The following is a 25782-nucleotide window of genomic DNA, read 5'->3' on the forward strand; positions in this document are numbered from 1 at the left end:
TCATTCCTGTTTACTGCGGCCTCAAGGAATGTGGCCCTTGATCCGCTGCTTTAAAATTGGAACTCCGTCAGCAATAACACTGCTGCTTTGGCTAGGAGTGGGGTTGGAGGGGAACTGGAGGTCCACGGATGCCTCACATTCTGGGGCGCCTGCCTGGGGCAGTTCACCCCGCCTCCAACAACTCAGTGCTGCCAGTTAACTCTTACTGGTCACATTCCAGCTGGAGTCATTGCCCAGCTCTGACCACTCCTCCCCTACCCTAGACTGGGTCCTTTCCTACTATCATAGGTGTACCTATTCATCATAGCCCTTATCACAGCTGCGACTCCACATTTACTTTTCTGGTAATTTGATTTATGTCCGTCTACGTGTCTAGCATCCAAGTTCAATGCTGGCAGTCTTGTCTTTCTTCATTTTTCTTCACCAATGTCTCACCAGCACTTTGCACAGTGCCTAGCATATGGTAGGGGCTCAATAAGCTTCTCAGTTGGTTTACAAGCTTTCCAAAGGAAACCTAAGTCAAGGTGGATACAAGAACAGTGCAGAAGCACAAAAGAGGAAGAGTTGCAGTTTGTTCTCCTGTGGGGAGTAAAACAGGGAGAGCTGCAAGGAAACAGGTGAAGGGCCCCTGTAGATACGTCCCCTGGCTGCTCTACACATGCCTACCCCAGCCTTTGGTACAGAGTGACTATACAGGAGGAGCGAGACAGTAGGGAAATAAACTGTAAAGAAACTAACAAGTGTTTAACACTTTATTTTTACGTATGTCAAGTAAAAGTACGAAACTGAATGGAGAGGAGGGACGTATATGGGTCAGTGCTGGGTCTGAGGAAGGACTAACATCTACAGAGGTCCTGACACAATCCATTGTCCGTCAGAGGACACAGGATGTGTCAAATGCAGCCTAAAATCTCCTGGGGTGGGGGCGGCGTTACTCTCATCCTCTGCCTCTAAGGCTCACAAAAGCCTGGGTCACCGTGGTTGCCACTGTTACTAATTCAAAGTCTCCAATCTAACATTTCACCTTTATTCTTGTCCCCCACTCCACCTCCAGCTCAATCAGACTCTGCCCCACTTCAAAAAGAAAACTTCCAACCCAAGACAGCCAGCAGGATTCGGATACATGAATACACTTAATCGCTACGGGAGGCACTTTCCCAGGCCTCCGACTTCTCCCTACAGAAATTGGCGCTCTGGCCCTCGCTGGCCAACGCGAAGGGGGGCAACCTGGGCCAGAACCGCGACCCGTCGCCGCCCTTCCCGCCTTCCCGCCCTCCGCCGAGCCCGCGCACGCCGAGCCCGCGCGCCTTACGTTGGGCCCGGCCCCCCGGCCGGTTCCCAGCAGCGCGCATGCGCGCGCTCCTGGGCCCGCGAGGAGAAAGAGGGCGGAGCCGAGGGGCTGAGCCCGCGGGGGGAGGGGCGGCGTCGGTCACGTGACGCGGTTTCACTGTTTACACGCGGAACGGCCAGAGCCTTCGGCCTCAGTCAGGCGCTCGGCTCCGTTTCGGTTTCACTTCCGGTGAGGGTCCGCCTCTGAGCGGGCGGTGAGCCGACGGCGAGCGCGGGCGGCGGCGGTGACGGCGGCGCCGCTGCCGGGGGGCGTGCGGCAGCGCGGCGGCGGCGGCGGCGGCGGCTGGGCCTCGAGCGCCCGCAGCCCACCTCTCGGGGGCGGGCTCCTGGCGTGAGCAGGGCCGACGAGAAGATGGAGGAGCTGGTGGTGGAAGTGCGGGGCTCCAATGGCGCTTTCTACAAGGTACTTGGCTCCAGGGCAGGCCCCATCTTCGCCCTTCTTTCCCTCCCTTTTCTTCTCGGCTTCGGCGGGAGGCAGGCCTGGGGCCCTCTTCCCGACGCCGCGCCCGGGAGCCGGGGCGCGCTGGGCGGGATGTTGTCTGGGAGGGAAGGAGCGGGCTCGGGGCCTGCAGGAAGCCCCTCGAGCCCCGCTGTCTCCTACGAGAGGCCCAGGCGCCTATCGGAAGGAGAAGCGGGCAAGGAGAAGAGGGTGCCCTTTCGGGGGCGAGCCCCGCCTGGGAGCGCTGCGGATGGGCGAGGGCCGGCGGCAGGTAAGAGATCCTGGCGAGAAGGGCCAGTATCCGCGCGGGGTGACGGCGACGGCTTATTTCTCTTTTCCTGAATATCCTCTGCAAGTGGGATCCGGGCCTGACGTGTGGGTAGTTGCTGAGGAGCTGGGGGTGCTTCCGTCGAGCCGCCTCCTGCCTTGCAAAGAGGGTTTGAGATCTCCTTTGGCTTCTCTTTTTCCGGTCCAGCGTTGGGACTTCGGAGAGCTCCACTGTTCTGGGCAAAGGGATGTGAAGAGAGAGTAGTAAGAAGCTGTCGTCAGTACCAAATCACAGCGGCAACTGATTTTTAGTGGCCTCTCTTTGTGGATTTCAGGAGAGATTTTAGATCCAAAAGTTTCAGGAAGACCCTGACGTATCCCAGTAATGCATTAAAGAAGTTGGCAATCTTGAATATTCGCAGCCTCCCCCCCTTATTATGAATGTGGGCAGATTCAGCAATACAGATGCTTCAGCATCTAAAAACATTAGCAACTCTTTGCTACTTAAGAAAAAAAAATTTTAACCCTCAAAAGGGCTGCATGTATGCCGTGAAACTTCAGGAAGTAAACTGGGAGTATATTATTACTAGGGAACTTTAAAAAGTGAGTTGAAATAATTGTTTTGTGTTCCAAGTACCTATCATTTCTGAGTGTGTAGTAGTATTGCAGTGGACTGTGTTGTTGAGGTTTTAAATAGGCATTCGTGGTTTTACTGTGGGTTTTTCTTTTTTAAGTTGCACCCTTGCAAATCGACTAAGATCTTATACTTTCAAAAAGAGGATTAAAAATATTTTGATGTATTTGTAGTGCTTCTGTTGGTATGTACTTACTGTAGATCTAGTAATCTGTAAATTCTCATTTCCTCTTGAATGTCCCTCTGTAACTTCTGTAAGTAATATCTCACCTTACTACAGTATTTTGGCAATAGAAGGTGCGTATGGAAGGAAACATGGAAATTAGCTATTGCCGTTGTCCGACACAGTTCTTCAGTTTATTATAGGATAACTGAAACGTTTCAAACGAGACTCGTTTGGCTATAGGAAAATAAACAGTTGACTTAACTATATATGTGTTTACTAATTTTATGGAGATTTTGGAGATCAGTATATTTCATAAGTGAGTAAAATATGTAAACTGTTCCATACTTTTAGCAAAAAGACGAAACCTTTAGCTGTAAAAGGAGAAAAAAATAACCCAGCAGTTAGGTTCTTAAGAGTCTTACCAGTATAAAATTGTTTCAGTTGACTTTGCAGTCAAAATTTTACTTGCATTTATTTCAGTGATGCGCAATTTCTGCTGCTTTGTGTAGAATCGTTCTAGTTCCTAGGTTGGTAGTTTTACTCAGTAGATTTGTGGCGTTAGCTATAGTCAATATGAGCAGGGGCTAATGGTTGAGCAGTATTCTAATAGGTCTGTGATATTAGCTTAGGTTGGACGCCACTTTTACTGTCTTTTGGTGGAGTTAGCTTGCTATAGAGGGCAGGTAGCACATCCTGGTCTTGAAGGGTTTATTGTTCTCTTCCAGCAACCTATGATTTGCTTCCGTGATTTTGCTTGCAAACTGCTTGGAATATAAGAAATGACCTCTATCTTTGCTATTAATCGCCCCTGTTTTTGTTTTTTAACAGAGTCGTTTCATTTGAATGTGAATAAAAAGACTGGATTGTCTTTTAGTTACTTGAGGGGAAATGTGAAACTTCAATGTGTATAGAGAAATTGCCGTTATGTTTATTTAATTAAGGTTTATTTTTAAGAATACCTCAGATGGTCTGTATGGGTGGAAAAATAGTTTCTGTAATGAAAAAGGTTTGATTTTTTATATGACTCAATATTGCTGTGAGTTAGAAAAGTAAAGCAAAAGTAAACTGAGTTCCTTGTCCCCTGGGATGGGCAGAAAAGATGGGAAATAAAGACCAATGAAAAATGAACTGTTCTGGAGAAATGTTACATTTAGGGAAAAAATAGGACCCTGGTTCATCAAATTGATAGAAAAGCTTTTAAAAACTAAACAACTCAAACGACTTCAATATAATTGAGTTCAGACTTTGATTTGCCTTACAGAACCACCATATTGCAAAGGACAGTTCTCCATCTTCTGAGAGCAGGGTCCAAGTTTGCAGTGTAAACTGGATAGAGTATATGCTGGGAACAGTTGGATTCTTTCTCTAAAAAATAACTCACACTCAGGATTCAGAGTTAACGGAACCATGAGACCTAAACCCTCAGATTGTAACAGCTCATTTCTATTTTTCCCTCTGGTGTTTATTCTTAAACACTTGACAGTTAGATTTAGTAGTTGTCAGAGCCACTACTTTTATGCTTAGGTCTTTCTTTGACTTAGAAAAAGTCGCATGTACAACTTATAGAGCCTTATGTTATTTTAAGACATGAAGACACTTGCATTATACCTCACGAAATCTTCACAAAACATTTCCTAAATGAATAATGTAGAAATAAGTTCTTTATTCTAGGGAAATCTGCCTAAAATAGTGTAGTGGATTTTTTCCGGACTAAAGTTTTGATTTATTGCGAATGGTAATGAATTAACTCCATTGTAGATGTAGAATGTATGTCATTCTAATATGAATGTATGCACTAGTATATCCTAAGATTCCTAGGTTTTGTATATTAGTATGAATTGCCAAAGATGGATAAATTGTATGTTGGAAACATAAGATACAACACCTTTTCATTTTCTGAAAATATAGTGACTGGCATCTGATTCATTGTTGTAATATGGTGTAAATGTGCTAAATTGCATTCTTATTGTTAGATTATATTCTATTACAGCGTATGTTTTTAAGTTTGGTATCTGAGGACAGACTTTAATTTGGTGAGCAGTACTATGGAGCCAGCAGCTAAATATGATAAAATGTACAGTCAAGAGGAAATTTTTTTTAATAAAGCCCTTAGTAGCCCAACATGTCATGTTAGCTAAATAGCCTGCTAGAAACCACTGTTCTACTACAAATATACTTGCGTAAGACACTATGTATGTTTTCTCTGAAGTCTCTACATATAACTTTCCATCCAGGGATTGGTCTCTACTTGAGCAAATGTATTGTTCAGGTCAGCCACAGTTTTTTTTCTTCACAGAGTCTAAATAACCTTTTTAGTGTTTAATATCTTTGTGGAAGCATCATTTTTTCCCTTTTGAACTGTGCATTTTCCAACTTCGTACTCATCCATTCTGAAAACCTCCAAATTATTAAGTGCAAAAATCAGTGGTATAATAATTGGGTTTCCGATTCCTGCCCACGTTGGGAATGTGCTTCCTGCGATGACCACGATCATGATTATGATAACTGTTAACAGGCGCCAGGCACTGTTCTAGGTGCTTGACTTCTGTTTGTTTATTTCACCCTCTCCCGCAATCCTGAGGTGCTGTTCTTCTGTTTGTTTATTTCACCCTCTCCCGCAATCCTGAGGTGCTGTTGTTATTCTCATTTTATGGGTGAGGACGTAGATGTACAGAGAGATTAGGTAAGTGACTTACTGCTAAGTGTTAGAGCTAGTAAGGGTCTGACCTGGGCTTTGAGATCAGTACTCTGACTTCCTGAAATGATGAAACTTAGCTTGAAGAAATGGCTTGGATTTGAGTTCCTGCCCATTTTTTGCATTGCGTTGTCATCTTTGTACTTGTGACTGTCACACTGCCTTAGCTTTTTATAAGTACAGTTGCAAGTTTATATTACCGTTTTTTACTGTTGATACAAAGATGTCATGAAATATTCAGCTTATGTATTAGCTTCCTTTTTATTCACTCCCGTGCCTTGATGTGGCACACTGTAATTCTTCCTATGGAAGCCCACTAAGGAAAGGTAAAGTTAGAAATCTTTGACTCTGCTATGAAATTTGCTTTTGTTACACTGGGAGCAGATCAGAACTGAAACATTCAAAAGTTACAATACATACAAGAAAATTAATAACTCATTTAATACTATTCTCTCTATACCTGTGTGTTGTCTTTGGGTCAGGGTAAACCGGAAAGAAGGCATTTTTTTCAGAATTTTTGGTAAATGCCCAAGTGAAGTCTAGTATTCCCAGACATGCGCTGGGGTGGGCAGGGCTGTTGATGTGGCGTATTGTACTTTTCCCTTTCGGTTGTTCATTCCCTTCCATTGTTAGTGGTCACATACAAAGGGTGACAAAGCGATAACTTGCTTTATATGTGAAGCCTTCAATTGTATTTTATCACATTTCACATGTCCCTATCCTCTATATCCTATAGGTTTTCTTTAGGAGGGATATTTTACAATGCTCTAGTTTTCTCCCTTGAGAATTATCGCTCTACGTGTGCTGTCTTCAGTGATAATGTAATTGTGTTCAGTGGTGGTTAGAGGCTTACATTGAAATATCTTTACACGATAACCTATATATAGGTTAGTCACTCATATTTGTGAGAGAGCTTACTAAGCTGGGGGGGTATGAGTTGTAGTGGCGGAGTAAGATTCACTCAGATAGGGATGGACTTTCGTTAGTTTCGTCAGTCCTGGTAAGGGAAAGTTTGAGTTGGATATCTCGAGTCATTGCATTCTTTGGTAAGTATGATTTTGTGATTGCCTCTTTGGCTCAGTTGTCCGTAAGTTGGGAAATCTCATAATGATTTTTTGATTTCCTGTATATACCCCCTGATGAGGAGGCTGTGTCTCTCTTCACACTTTAGCACCTTTCTCAAACCCCAAAGATTTTCATCACATTTTTTCTTCTCAGAGTCTAAATAACCTTTTAGTGTTTAGTATCTTTCAGGAAACAGCCTTTTCTTTTTCTGTCCCAATTTTTAAATCTTTTTTTAAGTGCTTTTGTTGAGATGTAGTTTTCTCAAATGCAGGAGCATTTATGGTTCTGCATCTTTTATAAAATATGCCCCTCTCTGCTTTACCTCTCATTTATTTAGTGCCCGTTATGTGCCAGACATTGTGCTAGGTATTAAACATGTGTGATTTCATTATTCACAACAACCTTTGACGGCAGGTCCAATTCCCATGTATCCATTCCTTACTTGCAGATGAGAAATTTAAGGCCCAGAGACCACTTCTTGGAGAGTCCCACAACTATTATGTGGTAGAACCAAGATTTTGAACCTACGTCTCATTCACAGCAAAATTGCTGACCACTAAGGTTACTGGCTCTTATAAGAGCCCTAGCTCTCATTCAGTACGGTGCAGCTCCCTTTGTGTATTCATTCAAACCCATTCCATCTCCCTTCTTTGGAATCCCCTGAACCTATCTTCTCCCCAAACACCAGCTTCGCATGATGTAGATAGGTAGTGATCACAACAAAATGTAGTTTTCCAAATTGGTGGTGGGTAGGGTGACAGTGCTCGGGAGGTGGCTGGGGAAGGAGGAAATGAGTGTTGTGGTGAGGAAGGGGCAGGGCTAAAAGGAGAGATATTGGAGAAAGGATGATGAGAAGCAAGCAGGAGGATGGGACTCATGTTGGAAGTGACGGTTTAGTAAAAGGTCTTAGATAGAAGTCACAGGAGGCGTTTGTCCTTGGTGTGAGTGCAGGCCAGACGCAACTGATGAGTTTCTTTTATGCCATTTATTATAGCAGCAACGAAGAAGGTATTGCATGCCTTCTGTATTCACTTAATATACAAACAGTGATGAAAAATGACTGGTTTTGGAACAATCATGCAAACATCCATATACAGATAAGCCTCATTAACTCGAAGGCTGTGGCCCTGGTAGGCTGCAATGATTACTCAAACTGTTTCTGACACTCTACATCCGGAATTGCTTTCAGAGCCTTTAAAAGATTTTTTTTTTTAATAGTCGTAAAAGTTGCAGATCTTCCTCTTTTGAGGGAATGTTTGATTTTAGGAAATAGGCAAATGTGGTGAGTGAGTATGATTAAACTGTGCAATAACTTTTTGGCAAATAGAAAAAAGAATATAGCAATGAAGTAATGAGACTGACTTTTAGAGTGCTTTTAAGGTGAGTTTGAAAATGGTCCCCAACATTTTTAACAAATTGGTGCTGTCCAGTAGTACTTTCTGTGATGATGGAAATGATTTCTGCCTGTGCTGTCCACTACAGTAGGCACTAAGCCACGTGTGGCTATTGAGCACTGGAAATGTAGCAAGTATGAGTGGGAAACTCATTTTTAATTTTATTTAATTGTAATTAATTTAAATATAGTCACATATGACTGGTGGCTGCTATGGTGCACAGCACAGTTTTAGACAAGGGCAATAGTATTGGAAAGACACCTAATATAGTGAGAACAGTTTTTCACCCAGCTGTAACAAGGTTCTCTTAGCTGATTAAAGGACTTAACATTTTCAGCATATAATATACAGTAAGGAACTACTATTAATTACTGCCAAGACATGCAAACATAGAACTTTTTAGACAGGGATGAAAACAGAAGCAGTGGCCTTTCTGGGTAAATAAAAGATCATCTCCTAATAGGAGTCTTCATTTTAGTCCTTAATCTAATCCCACCCCTAGAAAGCACATCGTCACTTTAGTATCAGCCATCATGTAAAGACGAGGCAGAAATGAGGCTGGGGGTGGGAGGAGGTCTGTTCCTCTTCCCATTCACCATAATTTTGGGGACTTACTTTATAAAACTAAGAGCAACCAATTCCTGCAACTTTAACTCAAAATGAGACCTTTCTGTTGCTGAAATAATAGTGAGGCAAACACCACCTTAGGGCACTGAGGGCATGCATGCGCCCTTAGGAAATCTATATTCTAAAATATGGTCAGTATTAAGCTAGAGTTCTCAAAATATCTGTGGAAAATGTTCATGATTTAAATATAGCTGGGGAAAAATAAGATCAAAATGATGGGAAGAAAATATCGGTTTTCTCCCCTTTAAACCAGCAACTATAAAGATGCTTAACTTAGAAACCATAATTCAGCCATCTTGGGTATAGCAGAACACCTGCATTCCATTCTAGCCCACCTTGATCTTACAAGGAAACTTTGTTTTAGTATAGCTTTACTTTTATTCCTGTAAGCATGATTGCACAAGTTTGGTGTCTCTGTTTATCTAGCTTCCAAATAAATGTTTTCCAGGGCCCTGCGTCCCTGTCATTGTTTTTCTTAGGAGCAGCTAATTAATACTTGACTGATAATGTTTTAATTTGATATTTTGGAAAGTTCTAGTTTTGAAAAAATCCTTTAGCCTTGGGCCTTTGAAGAAGTATTGGATTACCAAGACATTTACATTTGCATTGAATCATTTGTTTAACAAACTTATTGGGCACCTACTATATACCAGAAATTGTACCGGTTACTGAGGATCCAGGAGTTAAAGAATAATCTTAATCTGAAGTAGTTATCCTCCCAATATCCAAAGCCATGAGGCTTTACTACTATGTTTCCTTCTAAGAGGTTATTTTGTGAGTTGTTTTTTGTAAGGAAGACTGGCCCTGAGCTAAGATCTGTGCCAGTCTTCCTCTATCTTGCGTGTGGGACACTGCCACAGCGTGGCTTGACAAGCAATGTGTAGGTCCACACCTGGGATCCAAACCCATGAACCCTGGGCCACCAAAGTGGAATGCACGAACTTAACCACTACACCACTGGGCTGGCCCCTTCTAAGAGTTTTATACCTCTAGCTCATTTAGGTCTCTGATGCATTTTCAGTTGATTTTTATATATGATATAAAGCAAGGGTCAAAATTTATTCTTTTGCACATGGATATCCAGTTGTCCCAGCACCATTTGTTGAAAATATTGTTCTTTTCCCCATTGAATTGTCGTCTTCGCTTCCTTGTCCACAAAGGATTTATTTCTACCATGCCTCAAGCTGTTTCTCCAGGTTTAAGCCTTTGTTCCTGCTGCTTCTTAAGCCTGGTGTGCCTCGCCTACCTCCAGTCCCTTTTGTTTGGCTAATTCTTCCTCAGCCTTTAAAGTTTGATAGGAACCTCACCTTCTTCAGTATGTCTTCCCTGATCAACATACCCCCACCCCACCCCCCACATACCTTTCCTCCACGGCTAGGATAGGAACCTCTTAGGCAATGATCCACTTAACTGTTCATTGAGTTCTTAGTAGGCACTCAAGTCCAACAGTAAATAAAATCAAACCTGTCACCCACCCTCAGGAAACTTACTGGTAGAGGGAAAATGGGCAATAATACTATAGTGAGGTGTTTATAGTAGGGATAAGTATAGGATGCTATAGGAATGCAGAGGACAGAATTTAACCTAGTCTTCTGGGTTTTCCCATAGGAGGTGACATCTAAACTGAAACCTAAAAGACCATAGGAGATAGCTAGCTGGAAAGAGGGGAAGGGCAATAGGAAAGAAGGAACAGCATTTAGGAGAGAGGCCCAGGTAGTTTAGCTTTGCTGAATCACAGCCTCCGAGGATGTGAGAGATGAAGCTTGGAGAGGTGAGCAGCAGGCCAGGTCATGAAGGGTCTTTTACAGCTGGAGAAGGAGTTTGGCCGTAACCATCCAGGCAGGGAGAAACCACAGGAGGAGAGAAACGTACAGAACTAATTTGAGTAGGAAGCTTAAATCTCTCAAGCCATTTTAAAATGAATTAGGATATAAAGCCCCTTGGGTTTCTTTATGCTTTATCCTAGTCCTCTAATTGTCAAAACACAAACAAAACCTCCTTTCCTGCACCTATTAAAGACCTAATTTTATAAAATTACGGACAGCATGCTGATTAAAGAATTCTTGATAATTAGTTAGCTATTACTTTTATGTCACTTTATAGAATTACAGACAGCATGCTGATTAAAGAATTCTTGATAATTAGTTAGCTATTACTTTTGTTATGTCTTTCTGCAGATTACCAGCAATTGCGTCATCAGATTTAAAAGATTTAAACCTCTGCACTTCATATTACTATTTTTTTCTCCAAGTGCTCATGAGATTGAGAATTTAATTAAACTCTGGTAATTGGACTTTTTAGTAGTATTAGCAGTATATTGTTGTTAAGGAAAATTAAGTGTACTTTTGGATACATAGATTTGAGATTATATTTAGTCATTTACTATTGTGTTTTCCTAAAATTTTATTAAGGAGAAAAAAGATAGGTTACAACAGATCTATAGTGGCTGGCATATGTCTCTGGAACAAGTTTCTTAGTTTCCAGTAATTCTAGCGTAAAGTATACCTCCAGCTTTGCACTCACCACGTGCATTGTAATTTTCAATTGACTTGTCTCTATCTCTGTCTCTCGCCCCCCTCCACTCTCGCCCCGCCCCCTTCGATGCTGAATTCTGGAGCAATTTTTTCATGTTTTGTTTTAACTAATCCGTATTCCTAGGGCCTAGCACATAGTAGGTGGCTAAATACAGATGTGGTTCATGAGTGCGTGATCCTCACAAACTGACAAGCTTTCGTTTAAGACTCCATTTTATTCTTAAAATGTTTTGGTATGTTTGTAAAATGTGACTAAAAACAAAAATGATTTTGAAGATTAGAAGTTAATTTAACTGTGGTGTTTTTCTTACAGGCGTTTGTAAAGGATGTTCATGAAGATTCAATAACAGTTGCATTTGAAAACAAGTAAGTGTCTATGTATAATTTTAATGTTCAGGTTCTTTATTATTTTATGCTAATTATTCTAGTTACTCCTCATTTTAAAAATTCAAGCCTAGTTTGAGTGTTTTTTCAGGAATGGATCTTCGTGTTACTGACCAGGAAGTTCCTGAACAACTCAATATTAAACCAATGGAATGACTGTTTCTGCTAATGACCTTAGAGATCCCTTTTGTATAGTCTTGATGCTTACATCTCAGTCCCCTTGGATGTAAAGAAAGCAAACCAAATTCTTCTGTATTAGTAAGAGAGTTTTAATAGGAATATTTGTAATTTTTAAAAGACGAAAATGAATGGATTTCATATTTATTGGTAAAAACGATGTGAGTTTTGTAATGTTAAGTCTGAAATCGATGGTTTTGGTTGTCTAGTGTATTTTACTGGAAATAATCATGTTTACCTGTTGACTTATTTTTTATCTGGTTCATATATTTATAATCAATAATAGTGGTAACTGATCTTTTCTGCTTTCTTCTGCTAGATGAGTAAATAAAAATACAGGCCCATGAACATGAGCTATATGAAGGCATCAGTAGTATAGATGTTAACATTTTATTGGAGGGACAAGTCTCTTGACTGAATTTTCTGAATGCTAATAAAGGCATTTTTCAGAGTAGCTTTTCAAGATTCTAAAGTATGTGTAAACTCCTTAGCCAAAGTGTAGATATGGTCATGATCTTAGGATTTTACTGAACTCTGAAGAATGGTCAACAATTATAGTGTATTGGCTTTTATGCACCACGAGAATTAATAGTATATCAGAAGCATATTTCCGGTCTGTAGAGAGAAGAAATAGGTTAGTGATTGCTTCGGAATGGGGAGCCATAGCTAAAGAGTATGAGATTTCGTTTTGAGTGTTGAAAATGTTCTAAAGTTGACTGGTAATGGATGCACATATCTGTGAATATACTTAAAACCATTGAATTGTACATACACTTAAGTGGATGGATTATATGGTATGTGAATTGTATCTTAATAAATCTGTTAAAATATAGTATCTGACCCAGACATACTGTAATGAGACTGTCAGCAGAGTCTTTTAGCTACCAACAGGACAAAGTAGTATTCTCAGATGCCTGAAACACATTTAGGGTGAGAGAGAGAAAAGGATTTAGCGTATCCAACCCTATTCCCAGCTCTAGACTACTAATCTGAGTCCAAAATGCAAGTTTGAATAATAGAATACCTTCCTCTGAATACATAGAACCAAAAGTTCCAGAGTCTGCCTCTTTGCTATTTCAAATAACCATGGTTATACACTAGACAACAGCTTCACACCTCTAACGGAGGGATCTTTGATAATGTGGAGAGGAATTTTTTTCTTGTAATTACACTCTTATCTGCTTGCTCCCATCACTAGGTAAACACAGTTTGCCATAAACGGAGAGTTATCTTTATTTGCCACTCTTAGTTTCTTCTGTAGTCCTTAATCTAAAATATTAATCAAACACTCATTTCCTCTATGCATTTAAGAATGTCTATTTTATACACGGATTTGTCAGATCAGTTCTGTTTTCAATCAGATTTCTACTGTAAACTTATAACTATTCTGTCTTTGGACCTCCTAATTCTCTCCATATCCCATAGCTCTGTAAAAGTTTCTCTTCAAGCTATCTGTCATACTGGGAATCTGAAATAGATCAACTGTTTTCCCTTGTGTTTGCCGTTCAGCACTGGGTTTGAGTACATCACCAGGATTTGATAGGCCCCTACCAAAGTAGTCTCTTTGCCTTTCCTTGTGTGTTTCCTTTTTGTTTTTCTGTTAAAAAAAAAAAAAAAAGCTTGTGTTAAAAAAAAGCTCGGGACTGGCCCCTTGGCCGAGCGGTTGAGTTCACACGCTCCGCTTCAGTGGCCCAGGGTTTCGCTGGTTTGAATCCTGGGCGCGGACACGGCACTGCTCATCAAGCTGTGCTGAGGTGGCATCCCGCAGGCCACAACTAGAAGGACCCACAACTAAGAAAAACATACAACTATGTACCAGGGGGCTTTGGGGAGAAATAGGAAAAATAAAATCTTTAAAAAAAAAGCTGATGTTTTATAGAACTTCAGACTATATTTACCTTTTCTTTAGAAACTCCTATTACTATAATACAAATTATTTCAGATGCTTTGTTTTTACCTTCCATGTTTCACATTTTTGAATGAAGAATTTGATTTTTTTATCTCTATACACTTAAGACTTAAAAAATAATCCTTCCTTTGGAACCAAGAAAATTATGTATTATTTTATGCTTTACAAATCAAATTTAGCAATGAATTTGTAACATATTAAAAGTCACTAATTTTCAGTAAGTATAAGAAGGCTTTTCTGAAGTTAAGACGATTTTTTTAAGTTGCATAGTTTTTAAGTGTGTATAATAATTCAGAGAAAGGGTTCAGTCTTATATAGGCCCTAATCACATTTCCATAAATTCTGACTTAATTACCTACCCTCCTATCTTATATAATAGATCTTCTTAAAAAAAAAAAAAAAAGCCATTTTCTCACTAGGATTTTCCTAAGAAAGCCTTTTAGCGGAAACCCAGAAATGGCTGCTTCAGCAGGTGAGTCCTCCAGTGTTTTTGCCAAGTTTGTCTTTTAATATTTTATATCATTGTGGATATAAAAGAATAATTAGGTATTTTTCAAAAGCGTTCCGTATCATTTTAAATTTAAAAAAGCATAGGCAACTTACTCAACTCCTATAGGCTGTCTCCATCGGGTTTCTGTGGTTTAGGCGATCCCACCAGGCCAGTGCATACTGGTACGTCATACTGATCAGCAGCCAGCTATCCATGGCAAGAATTGACCACCTCGCGGGATCTAAAATTTAAATGGGGAAAAGTGAGTTATGAATTGCTAATCTGCTGACTGCCCTATTTTGCTTTGGATTTAGAGGGCATTTAGGACCAGTTTCTGTGGTCACTGGAATGTGGTTAAAATTCCTTTGCAAGTATAAGTATGGTGATGATATTACTAACACTTACTGATACTAACATTTAATTTAAGCATCAAATGGTATTCCTGTTGTGGCCTTACGTTTACAATCCTTAGAGGTTGAAATTATTGGAAGAAAGACTTGTTTGGGAAATTGTAATATTGATCTGTTGTGTTTGGAGAAATATTCCAAATGGGACTACGAGGCTGCTGTGCTGCATGCAGACTTTGTGGAAATGTCTCTATAGTGCCGTTATCCCCGCTCAGCAAGACACTGACAGTTTTAAAGCATTTGCTTCTTTAAACTAGAGAAGCAGGGTCACACTTAACCAAAAATTGATGGCAGTGTGGTCACTGTGGTCATTGTTTGCATTAAACTGAAAAGTATGTTAAATAATTGTGCTTATTTGCAGCTGGCAGCCAGAGAGGCAGATTCCATTCCATGATGTGAGATTCCCACCACCTGTAGGTTATAATAAAGATATAAATGAAAGTGATGAAGTTGAGGTAAGTTTCCCCTGCCATCAAGTTGTTAAGCACTGAAGGAGTCGGAGCATTTAATTTGCCTGTGCCTTTTGTACCCCTGGTCTTTAACACTGTTTACGCTACCTTGAGAATTAGAGCTGTGATGGACATGTGCTTTTGACTGAGCCATCTTAATAATGATTTGAAATAATACATGCTGCTTAAATGTGGCTGCCTTGGGGCACATCTTTGAAAGTTTCCACTTATTTCCTTTGCCCACTAGTACTTCTTTTCCCTCAATCTCTGAATCATTTTTTGAATAGTATATTGTTAGTTTACAACTCTGTCCCCATTTTGAGCGAAATGGATTAAGAAAATTAGTCTTACAAATGAAAAAATTCATGCCTTAGAGCAGCATCCTAGAATTTCTTTAAGTAGCAGTAAATCCTCCTGGTATATTTTTAAAAATCCACCTGCAAGTTTTAGTATATACACATATAGATGAAACATCTTTTCACAGGGCATGCTATAAACCACCTGCTCGTGTACCATTGATGTCTTTGACCAAAACGTGCTATGGAGATGTAACACATTAACAAAAACACTGTGTTTGTGATTTCTCTAGCCACCGAAATTGTTTTGGGACTTGAGGCACTTGGAGTCAGCTTTATGTTACAGTTGGTCTATGTGGTACCTCTCTTTCCTCCCCTTTCACGTACTCCGTTTTAAGCTTCTTCTCTTCTTTCTCTACAATGCCTTGTTCGTAGTTGCAGCTTCATGCGTATTTATGGTATGAAGGAAGCATCTAGGTAGATGTTTGTACAGGTAAAGTGTAGTAGGTTCTTGAATTCTTATTTTCTGTGCTAGGTACAGATGGTGCAGTGAAACAGGAGAGTCCCTTGCCTTTGAAGTCACGTTCTAGTGAGGATAGCTAATACTATGGCAGGTGTGAGTAAGTCCTAGGGAAAAAATGTAAGAGGATAGAAGGTGATGTAGGGACAGGAGTGCTATTTTAGAGGGTGCTCGGGAGAGGTCTCTGAATGTCCCGGCCTGTGTTCTTTTCTCTAAAATTTTAAAGTAGAAATAGAATATACTATTCACTTACCAGAGCTGCACTCAGTACCTACTAGGTGTAAGGAACGGGCTTGGTGTTGTGAGGGATCCCAGTAGGGAACACACGCTGTCTGGACTTGAGGACTGTTAGCTGTCCACTTCCCTAGGAGCTGCAAGCTTCCTGAAGGCAAGGGCCAGGCATGTGGTCTCTCTGTATCAGGGTGCTCTTAATAGTGTTTGCATGGATAAAGGAGACTTTTTTACAACTGAGTCACATGACAGGTAGTGACCAGTGAGATGCTGTAGTTGGGGTGACCTCACTGTATTGCCTAACAGTAATACATAACTGAAGTTCTTGCTCTGGCCAGAGCAGAGTTGAAGGAGATTGATGGCCACCTGGCAAGAAGGAAAAGTAGGTTAAATTAAGTTGTATTTAGTCACTGTGTATATAACTATTAACTTACGTTGTAAAAGGGAGGCTAGACACCAGGTCTTTTGGTCTGTCTATATCAGGAATGCTAATAATAGTGGTGGATAAAGGAGACTTTTTTCCCAACTTAGTCATGTGACAGGTAGAGACCAATGAGACACTGTTGCCAGGATGACCTCGTTGTGTTACATAACAATTAACCGAGGTTATTTCTCTGGCTAGAGGAAAGTTAAGAGGAAGTGATGGAGGCAAGAGGGAAAGGTAGGTTGAATGATGTTGTATTTAGTCACTGTGTTGTATAACTATTAACTTCACTTGTCAAAGGGAGATAGGAGTTGGAGCTTTGAGTTGCTTGTCAGCCTTAGGCTCTGTATCTCTCTCCTCTATCCTGTCCTCTCCTTCCTATCCCCCTTGTCTTCCCTGAATCTTCTTTCTGCTTCTGAGTCTCTGTATCTCTCTCCATGTACATTGTGTTGTCTCTTTTCCTATTAACCTTGCTTTGCTGGTGTCTTCACAAAAGCTTCCATGCTGCACATCGTAAGTGAACTCTGAAGTGGTCCCCAGAGAGATCGGTTAGAAGAACTGATCCACAGAGTGTGAGAGCAGGAAGGTAGTGTCTAAAGGATTGCCAGCATGGAGTTGTCCATTTTAGTGAAGAGGGCACAGGAGACCAGAGAGTGACCAAGGATCTGTTCATTTAGTCCCCAGAGACATGAATACCGGGGGGTATCCTTAGTGGGCTGAGTGGTCAGCGGCCTTATCCATTTAGTGACTGTGCACCCAGATGGTAGGCCAGGGTCAGTAACTTCCAGTCATTTATTTGCTTATTAGAGTAAAAGAAAAACAAGTTTGCTTGTACATTTTCAGATAGATTTTCATCACTCACAAAGTACCCAAGGAAGGTATGCCCAGGTTTATGAACAATCAGCTTTTCTTGAGCCATTCGTATTCATTCAGAATACTGATTATTACTGATGTAGAACAGAGAAGGAAGAAAGTGCTTTCTCTAGGTAATCTCCCTAGTAATCAGGTAGTTTCTGCTTATGTATCTATGTCTAGCTATAGGGGTGTGGTCTGCTTTAAGGTATATGGCATATGGGTTTGGAAGACACCTAAGGTCATTTTGAGACATTTTCCTCGATGACTGATAATCTGTGGATTTCTGAATGATGTTAATCATGAAATATTCTATGTTGTAATTTTTGTATAGGTTTATTCCAGAGCAAATGAAAAAGAGCCTTGCTGTTGGTGGTTAGCTAAAGTGAGGATGATAAAGGGTGAGGTAGGAAAATGCATATTTAAAATTTTTTATACTTGTTTCCCTTTTCTGAACCCAGGTACTGCATTTCAGTCTGGATTTCTTTTTGTAAAGTAATATCTAACTTGAGTCATTTTATTAAAATATTTTCTCTACATGTTCAGAATGTTTCGTATGTTGATCAAATACAGTTTTTTTTCCTCTAGAGAATTTAAAAATAACTGAGTAGGTATAGCTTATTGCTCTTACTTTAAATACCGTGACCAGGAATGACTTTTGTTTATTTCTCTCAGTTTTACGTGATAGAATATGCAGCATGTGATGCCACGTACAATGAAATTGTCACAATTGAACGTTTACGATCAGTTAATCCCAACAAACCTGCCACAAAAGATACTTTCCATAAAATCAAACTGGATGTGCCAGAAGACTTACGACAAATGTAAGTTGGTATGTGAGAAACGCTGAGAACGCACAGGTGATATGCCATTCATTTAAAAGGGTATGATTTTAAAATAATATAAATCAATTTTTAAATTCGATGACCTTAAAAATGGTTGCAAAAGTAATGAAAAAAACCATAGTTAGCTTTTTCCAGTTATATAATCAAGCCAGCCTTGCATTTGTTTAAACTTACTTGGCTAGATACGTGGCTCATGTACATTTGTTTTCTAAAATTAACTTTGTTCATAGAATTTTAAGATTTTGAAAGTGATTAATAAGATTTTCTGTCATAAGTCACAAATCAAATTCTAGACAATGAAGATTTCTCCAGATTTTTTTCCCTTTTAACTAATATTTTCAGAGAAATGTGTAGTAAGAAGAGCTAAAGAAGCTTCAAAAGGTCATCTCTGTCGTATAATCCTTAATCTGGAGTAATGCTTAAAGACTTTAGATAAGAGATTGCTTTTGGAAGATTTCATCCAGGGGATATAATAATGTTGATTTGGAATGTCACTTTAGATAAACATTAACTTGCAGTTCAGAATACATAGAAATTCTGCTTTTTGATTGTAGAATTGTGTATGTGTGTACATCTTTGTGCCTTCTGATTCATATACTTCTTCTCTCCCTTAAATTGGTCAGCAGTTTTTCTTTAGAAAAGAAACAACAAAACAAAATCGGGTAACCTGTAGCTATCCCCAAAAGTTTTCAACAGTTGATGCAAGAAAATTACTGACTTGTCTTACTTGTAACTGAAATCAGAAAGCCTGCAGGGGAGAGTAGCTCAGCTAAATATGTGATCTAAGACCACCAGGAATCCCTCAAGAGCATAACTTTTTTTTCCTTTCTCTGTACTCTCAAATTCTTGATTGGGCTAAGTATTTTAGAGATAGACAGCAAAGGAACTAAAGTTTTAAATGGATATAGCGTATTTTGCATAAATCAAGTTTAATAGAAATCCATAATTCTTCTAAGTGCAGATCTCTCTGCGTATATTTATGCCAGTAGTTGGTATCATTCATCTTAACTTCACAATACATATTCTGTTTATTTCTAGGTGTGCCAAAGAGTCGGCACATAAGGACTTTAAAAAGGCAGTTGGTGCCTTTTCTGTAATTTATGATCCAGAAAATTATCAGCTTGTCATTTTGGTGAGTGTTTTTGAGTTGTCTATTTTGTCGTATTTCATTTGGGGCATTTGCTTTGATAATAATGGTGTGAATTTATATCCTTTAGTCCATCAATGAAGTCACCTCAAAGCGAGCACACATGCTGATTGACATGCACTTTCGGAGTCTGCGCACTAAGCTGTCTCTGATACTGAGAAATGAAGAAGCCAGTAAGCAACTAGAGGTATGAGGCTTTCCCTAGTGCTGCTTGTACGGCTATCTAGAAATGATGTGTGCGGTTACAAAACTTGAGTATGGGCAGCTTGTCCTTTATTTACTATTTCTTAGCAATTCCTTAGATTCTGTATTTTGAAAAATTATACAAAGCATAATCATACTAAAGTTTTTTGTCTGAGGTTTCAGAATTAAGCAGCAGTTTATGTATATTAAGAAACTTCTGGTCAACTCACTTTTTCTAGAAGTTCATCAAAGCTGCTAATAAAATGAGGCAATGCTTCTTCCATATAACATGTTATCATTAAAGTACTAGAGAGTATTTAAATATCTAATCATATTCCTTTCATTATGTATGTTTATCTCTGTTTAAAAGGGTATAGAACTTCTTCATTCTAATTGGTTGTCACTCTTTAAAACTCCTGTCTTCAGATTCCTGCCAGAGGCTATTTCCCTAACTTACTATTTCGTCTCTTAAGGTGCATTTTATCTACTTTTATTAATCCTCCAATAATTTCCATCACCATACATTTATTTTCATTGATAACTATCTAGTACTTCCATCCATTACCATAGAAACTAAATGGATTTTAGTTTAATGTGCCAACTCAAGTATATTACTGTCAGATTCCAGAGTTCCTTATCATTATTCCTTTCATTAGAGGGAAAACACCATGCAGTTGAAATAGTAAAGAAAAAAAAGAGTTCCAAACTGCATTTTAACAGAGAAGGTAGTAAAGTCTTTATTCTTGTAAAACTCTGTGAAACTTGCCACCTTCTAACTTGATGTGTGATTGCTGAACTCTTAGCAGGGGAGGAGACATTGATATCTCCTTTTGCTCTTTGTTTTCCTTATGGCCACAGAGGTCTGTTTAAATTAGTTTTTGCTCTCATTCGTCCTTGATGTCCTTGTGTTCACAAGTTTGTGGTTTCTTTAGCTATTCTCCATAACTTTTAGGCCAGAACAGCCTCCTTACTGTCATTGTGAGTATTATGGAAATATGCTCATATGCCTCTTCTGAAACATCTCATTCTTCTTAAATGATCTATCATACCTTTGACTTACCATTTATCAGTGAATTATCAATGAAAAGAATGAACCAGGTGAATGAACCAGGACTCAAAAAACATGACTTCTTGAAAAGTCCTAGGAATATTTGATACATTTTGTTACTCTAATCTACAAAAAGGATATTATACTTTAAAAATTGTTTGCAGTAGTTACACTCATTCATTCAAATTATCAGATATGTTGAATAATGAGAAACTAGTGTGCATGCCTATCTTTCCTCACTACTAATATTAAAGAGATCCACATATTCAGATAAGAAATTTCCATTTTTCAACATGAGCCACTAATATGTTTGGTTTTCATTAATGGCATGCTAGAACTAAACATTAAATTTTGATAATTCTATTTAAAGAGAGCAATTATCCACAAGTTTGGCGTGTTAGTGTAACTTAGTTCAGTCATTACCGAATATTTGAAAGAATTGATCATACTTGTGGATCCAGATCACAAGGTCTTACAGACTCTGATCTCATTTTAGGTTGCAGGCACATATGTAAGATAAGTTGTAAATCTTTGACACTCTGTAATCATTCAATTAACTTACTGTACCAACAGTTTTTATGATTCCTTTTCTTAGGTTGGGGGATGTGGTGGGAGGCTGTCGTTTTAATGTCATCACTTCATCAGAGGGATGTCTAGACCACAGTATCTAGTGATAAGTTATATAACTAGCACTGTTTCCAGAAAAAAACATATATATACACACCGTAAAAATGAACTGAATACAATTTTCTGTAAAGATGGTATTTAAGAATACTTTTACTTAAATAACATTGAGTCTGTCAGACCCAGTGAGCTGGTTTTTATTTGGGAACATTTGATCTGCTTCTTAATTGTTACATTGTTGATGTCATTGGTTAAGGCAGCCTTGCAAATAGGTTTTCAAAAGTTACCTTGGAAAATTGTCAACAAGCCCTTTCCTGTTAACAAAAATATATCAAATGACATAGACTTTCAGTAACCTAATAAGTACTTATGCCTTGGGAGGTATTTTCTAAAACCTGTTAGTTTCTGACTGAAACTAATTGATAGGCCCCTGATAAATAGGGTCAAGATAATTTACATGGCTGACCTAAATACAGTTGTCTTAATAGTTGATAAAGAATTTTAATCAGATGTGCATTTCTCTTCAGAGTTCAAGGCAACTTGCCTCAAGGTTTCATGAACAATTTATCGTACGAGAAGATCTGATGGGTCTAGCGATTGGTACTCATGGTGCTAATATTCAGCAAGCTAGAAAAGTACCAGGAGTCACAGCTATCGATCTAGATGAAGACACCTGCACATTTCATATTTATGGAGAGGTAAATATTTTACTAAATAGGTTTTTTTTCCTAAAATAAAACCAGTATTTCAGATGGCTCATCTTTTGTCTTAAATCTCCTCCCCCTTTTTATTAGGATCAAGATGCAGTGAAAAAGGCCAGAAGCTTCCTTGAATTTGCTGAAGATGTCATACAAGTTCCAAGGAACTTAGTAGGTGAGTCAGAAATTGCTGTTGACATCCACTACAAAAACAAAAGTTAGGTAAACAATTTATGCTGGTAGAATTCCATTTTCACTCACTCGAGTGACCATTTAATTGAAGCTTAATCTTTGAAATATGGTGTGTTGCTATGGTGTACAGAAAATATTTGGTAAATGTGATACGCAAAGATTACATATTCGGAAGGTATGCAAATGATACTGCTTTGCTAGTTCAAACCTACTAGTGCCTGGAAGGATAAATTTTGCGCAGCCTCTTTACTGTATATTTTATATATCTTAAAATTAAATATATTTTTTTCAAAATTAAATATATATTTTTTTAAATGAATGACATTTGGGGACCTTGTAATTTGGAGTAGATTAGTATATGATCTCTCTAATGGATCTATAAAATGATAGCATTCTTAATTATCTTGGAGTTGAACATCTGAATGTAAGTTACTTAAATCTAGTAAGTTCCAAAGCTAGAGGTAACACTGAATGTCTGTGGGGCTTTCTGCAACATCGACAGTAATTCTTCGTTTTGACTTGAGTACTGTTTCACGACCATCACCACCACGAACACCAGCGAATACCTTGGAACCCTTCACCAGTACCCTCACATGCGACAGATGTCTTTAGTAGAACATATTAAAGGAATGTGCGGTTTTGTCAAGAACGCTACATATGTTTTTAATTTATAAATGAAATTGGGACATACTTCCTATGCGTTTTATTTTTTTTCAACTTGACGTCATGACTGATTATGAGAAGTAATGCACGCCCTTTGGAAAGTTTAAAGAAAGAGAAAATAAGGACTTTCTGTGCATTTTGTTCACGTAGTTTCAGTCCAGCTTAGCCTGTTTTGCTGTACTTTTTGTCAGCATAGAATTATAAACATCTTTCTGTGCCATTAGGAAATACTTGGAATAATGTTTTTCTCGCAAAGCAAATTAGTTTGATTGAAGATAAAGTATAAATAGTAGTGAAATAATGTAGAATTATTCACTTGATGTATACTGCAGACAACTAAAGAACACTACTAATGTTATTGAGGTAACTTGCATACCAGTTGTATGTATAGAGAATGTATGTACAGCACTATGCTGATTACCTCAGGGTAAGTGGGATTATGAATGATATTTATTTCCCTCTTATTTACAGTTTGTCAAGCAATTCATTTTATAGTTAGAAAAGTTATTTTAAATTTAGAAGTTCTTATAAAATATAGTCAATAGACACTTTTTTCAGAAATTACCAAATAGAAACTTAGGTGTCAGATTCAGTGGCGTTCCTTCCTGAGATGGCATGATGGTGGGGAAAGTTCTTGGATGTTGGAACTGGATCTAGATTTCAGTCCTACGTCACTTTCTAATAGGTATTCGGCCTTGGGCAACTCACTTAGCTCTCCTTAGTCTTACTTTCCTCAACCCTGAAACAAATGTGATGATAGTGTTCACCTCACAGGGTTGTCGTGATAATTAAATAGAAAGATACAGATAGATACAGATATTACCCAAGCTCTGGACATAGGAGGGGACTCGGTAAATGTTAGTTCTCCCTCCTTCCCCTTCTTCAAAACAATTTCATCCAATTCAGTTGAGGGACGTTATAGTCAGATGTCAGTTGGCATTTGGAAATAGCTGTGTAATGTAGAATTGGGTTATTTGCTATGAAAAGTAGATTCTGCCTGTGAACCTGCCTAGAGACAAGAGGGTCCCAGAAGTGACCTTTCACCAGAAAGCCTGCTGAAGTACAATCAGCCTGATTTTTGTTTTGTTTCTAGTTATTAAAGTAAAACAGTTCTGTTTTAGAGATTGTCTGCTCTAACAATGGGAATGTTGGGAGTTTTCGGAAAGTGTTTTTTGTTTGTTTGTTTTTTGAGGAAGACTGGCCCTGAGCTAACATCTGTGCCCATCTTCCTCTACTTTCTATGTGGGACGCCTACCACAGCATGGCTTGCCGAGTGCTGCCACGTCCGCGCTCGGGATCTGAACCGGCTAACCCGGGGCCGCCAAAGTGGAACAGGCACACTTAACCGCTGCGCCACCGGGCTGGCCCGGGAAAGTGTTTTTGTGTAAGATGGTTTGGCAAGGCAGATCTTTAGGGAGATGTCTAATCAGTATTATGTGAGTTTGAGTCCCAAAATATGTTTTATGATCTCGTTATTTTTCACAAGATCTCTTTGTGAGAGATTCACGTTCACAAGTATGTACACTGATTTATTTTTCTTATCTAAAAATTTGCTTGTTTTTCACCCACTTTGGTATTGAGTTGGTTTAATTATTCAATCATCTATAGTTAACACACACTACTTAGGATAGTTAAGTTAAACGTGTTAAACATAAGTTAAACGTGTGCCAAAATCTCATTTTTCTTTTTGCTGATTCGTTGAGACCTTTTTTAAAATCAGCATTAATTCATGAAAATATAAGTGTTAGAGATAAAAAATAAGTTGTGGGAAGACTCCATGTAACTTCTCTCCTCCCCCAGCCCCTTTTCATTTGAAGAGAAGAGCAGAACTAATTGACGAAAGGACCTAGATCAGGAGTCCTGATTTAGTGGTGTCAGTTCTGTTCCCTGACCACTGACCAGTCGAAAGAGGTTATGGGGGTGAGTGAGGCTGCCGCACACAGCAAGAGTACCAAGGCTATGCTGATGAGAAGAACCACCAGATCCTGTTGTAAGAAGGCTTTCCCTGGGTTCTTATCTAGGTTTGGCTTCCAGTTTTTTCCCCATTCCTGCCTTAGATGAGTTGATGATGATGTGGCAAGTACATGATGCATGTGGCCAGTGCAAAGGTGCTTTTGGGTACCTTGGGAGAGCCTTTGGAATCAGATGTAATTCACATGTAGATTTCTAGAATCGGTAGTTCTTACATTTGTAATGTGATGCTTTACACTAATGGGTGATGGTGGCTGTGACAGCAGTCATTTCCCAGTTAAGTATGTGATTGAATTTTATAAAATGAGGGAAAGAATCGACTGCCTATTCATTACTGGTATTTGAAGTCTTTGGCGTTTTAACGGATGTTATTGAATAATACTTAACCTTGAACTGGTTTTAAGCTTTTTTGTTGTGGTTTTGAGTTATCTTAAAATGTGATTTCTTAATCTTTCACTCTGTAGCTAATCCTTCCCCCTTTGATATACTGATAGAATTTGTGGGTAGTGCACAGGAGCAATATTGCTAACACACTGGCCTGAAGAATGTACACATCTTTTAGATGGGTGTATGGCTGTTTAGGCCACTCTTAAACTTAGAATATCTTTTATAAATGTGCCACATAAAATTCTAGAAATATTTACTGTGGGCAAAGAAGCAGATTTAAATCAGGTACAGGTAGAATTGAAGTTGTCGAATAAATAAGCAAGTGTATTTTCTGTTGTCTTTCCTTTTCCTTAATTCTTTTCATAGAATTTTGCCGAAAGAGTGATACGCACCACTGTACCAGCAAGTTCAAAGTATACCCTTTTGTGCAAAATAAGAGCCTGTCTTTGAACTGCCTTAAAAATTCAAAATTACCCAATCAGTTGAGTATTCATCCACTCTAATACCTGACCAAAAGAGATTACAGATGACCACCTACTAACTCGGAAAGCCAGTTTGTCTTTTTGAAAAGAGTCTCTGTTTTGGTGTTGAGATTTTATAATTATGTGTGTGCATATATATGTAAAATAAGGTGATAGTTTACAGTGGGGTGTGCTTACCGGTTTGGGGCATGTGTTTTTAAAACCAAACATGAATTATTCATTTCTTAACTTA

The 25782-nt window shown here is 39.0% G+C and overlaps 1 protein-coding gene across 15 annotated transcripts in view; it reads left to right on the top strand.

Annotated features, from left to right (window-relative positions):
* Positions 1–1407: 1407 nt before the first annotated feature.
* FMR1 (fragile X messenger ribonucleoprotein 1) overlaps positions 1408–25782 on the top strand; it is a 37763-nt gene continuing 13388 nt past the window's right edge. For 10 of the 15 annotated variants that reach the window (XM_023634117.2, XM_023634119.2, XM_023634118.2 and 7 more), the window contains exons 1-9: positions 1408–1753; positions 11485–11537; positions 14900–14993; positions 17645–17716; positions 17986–18134; positions 19194–19287; positions 19373–19489; positions 21685–21855; positions 21952–22030. In XM_023634117.2, the coding sequence (XP_023489885.1) occupies positions 1703–1753; positions 11485–11537; positions 14900–14993; positions 17645–17716; positions 17986–18134; positions 19194–19287; positions 19373–19489; positions 21685–21855; positions 21952–22030 (880 nt within the window). In that variant the 5' untranslated portion in view covers positions 1408–1702. Of the gene's footprint in view, positions 1754–11484; positions 11538–14899; positions 14994–16375; positions 16696–17644; positions 17717–17985; positions 18135–19193; positions 19288–19372; positions 19490–21684; positions 21856–21951; positions 22031–25782 lie in introns of those variants that run through there. The other 5 variants (XM_070258184.1, XM_070258186.1, XM_070258185.1 and 2 more) reach the window with 1 other exon arrangement.

The sequence above is a fragment of the Equus caballus genome, chromosome X (assembly GCF_041296265.1).
Source record: "Equus caballus isolate H_3958 breed thoroughbred chromosome X, TB-T2T, whole genome shotgun sequence".
NCBI lineage: Eukaryota > Metazoa > Chordata > Mammalia > Perissodactyla > Equidae > Equus > Equus caballus.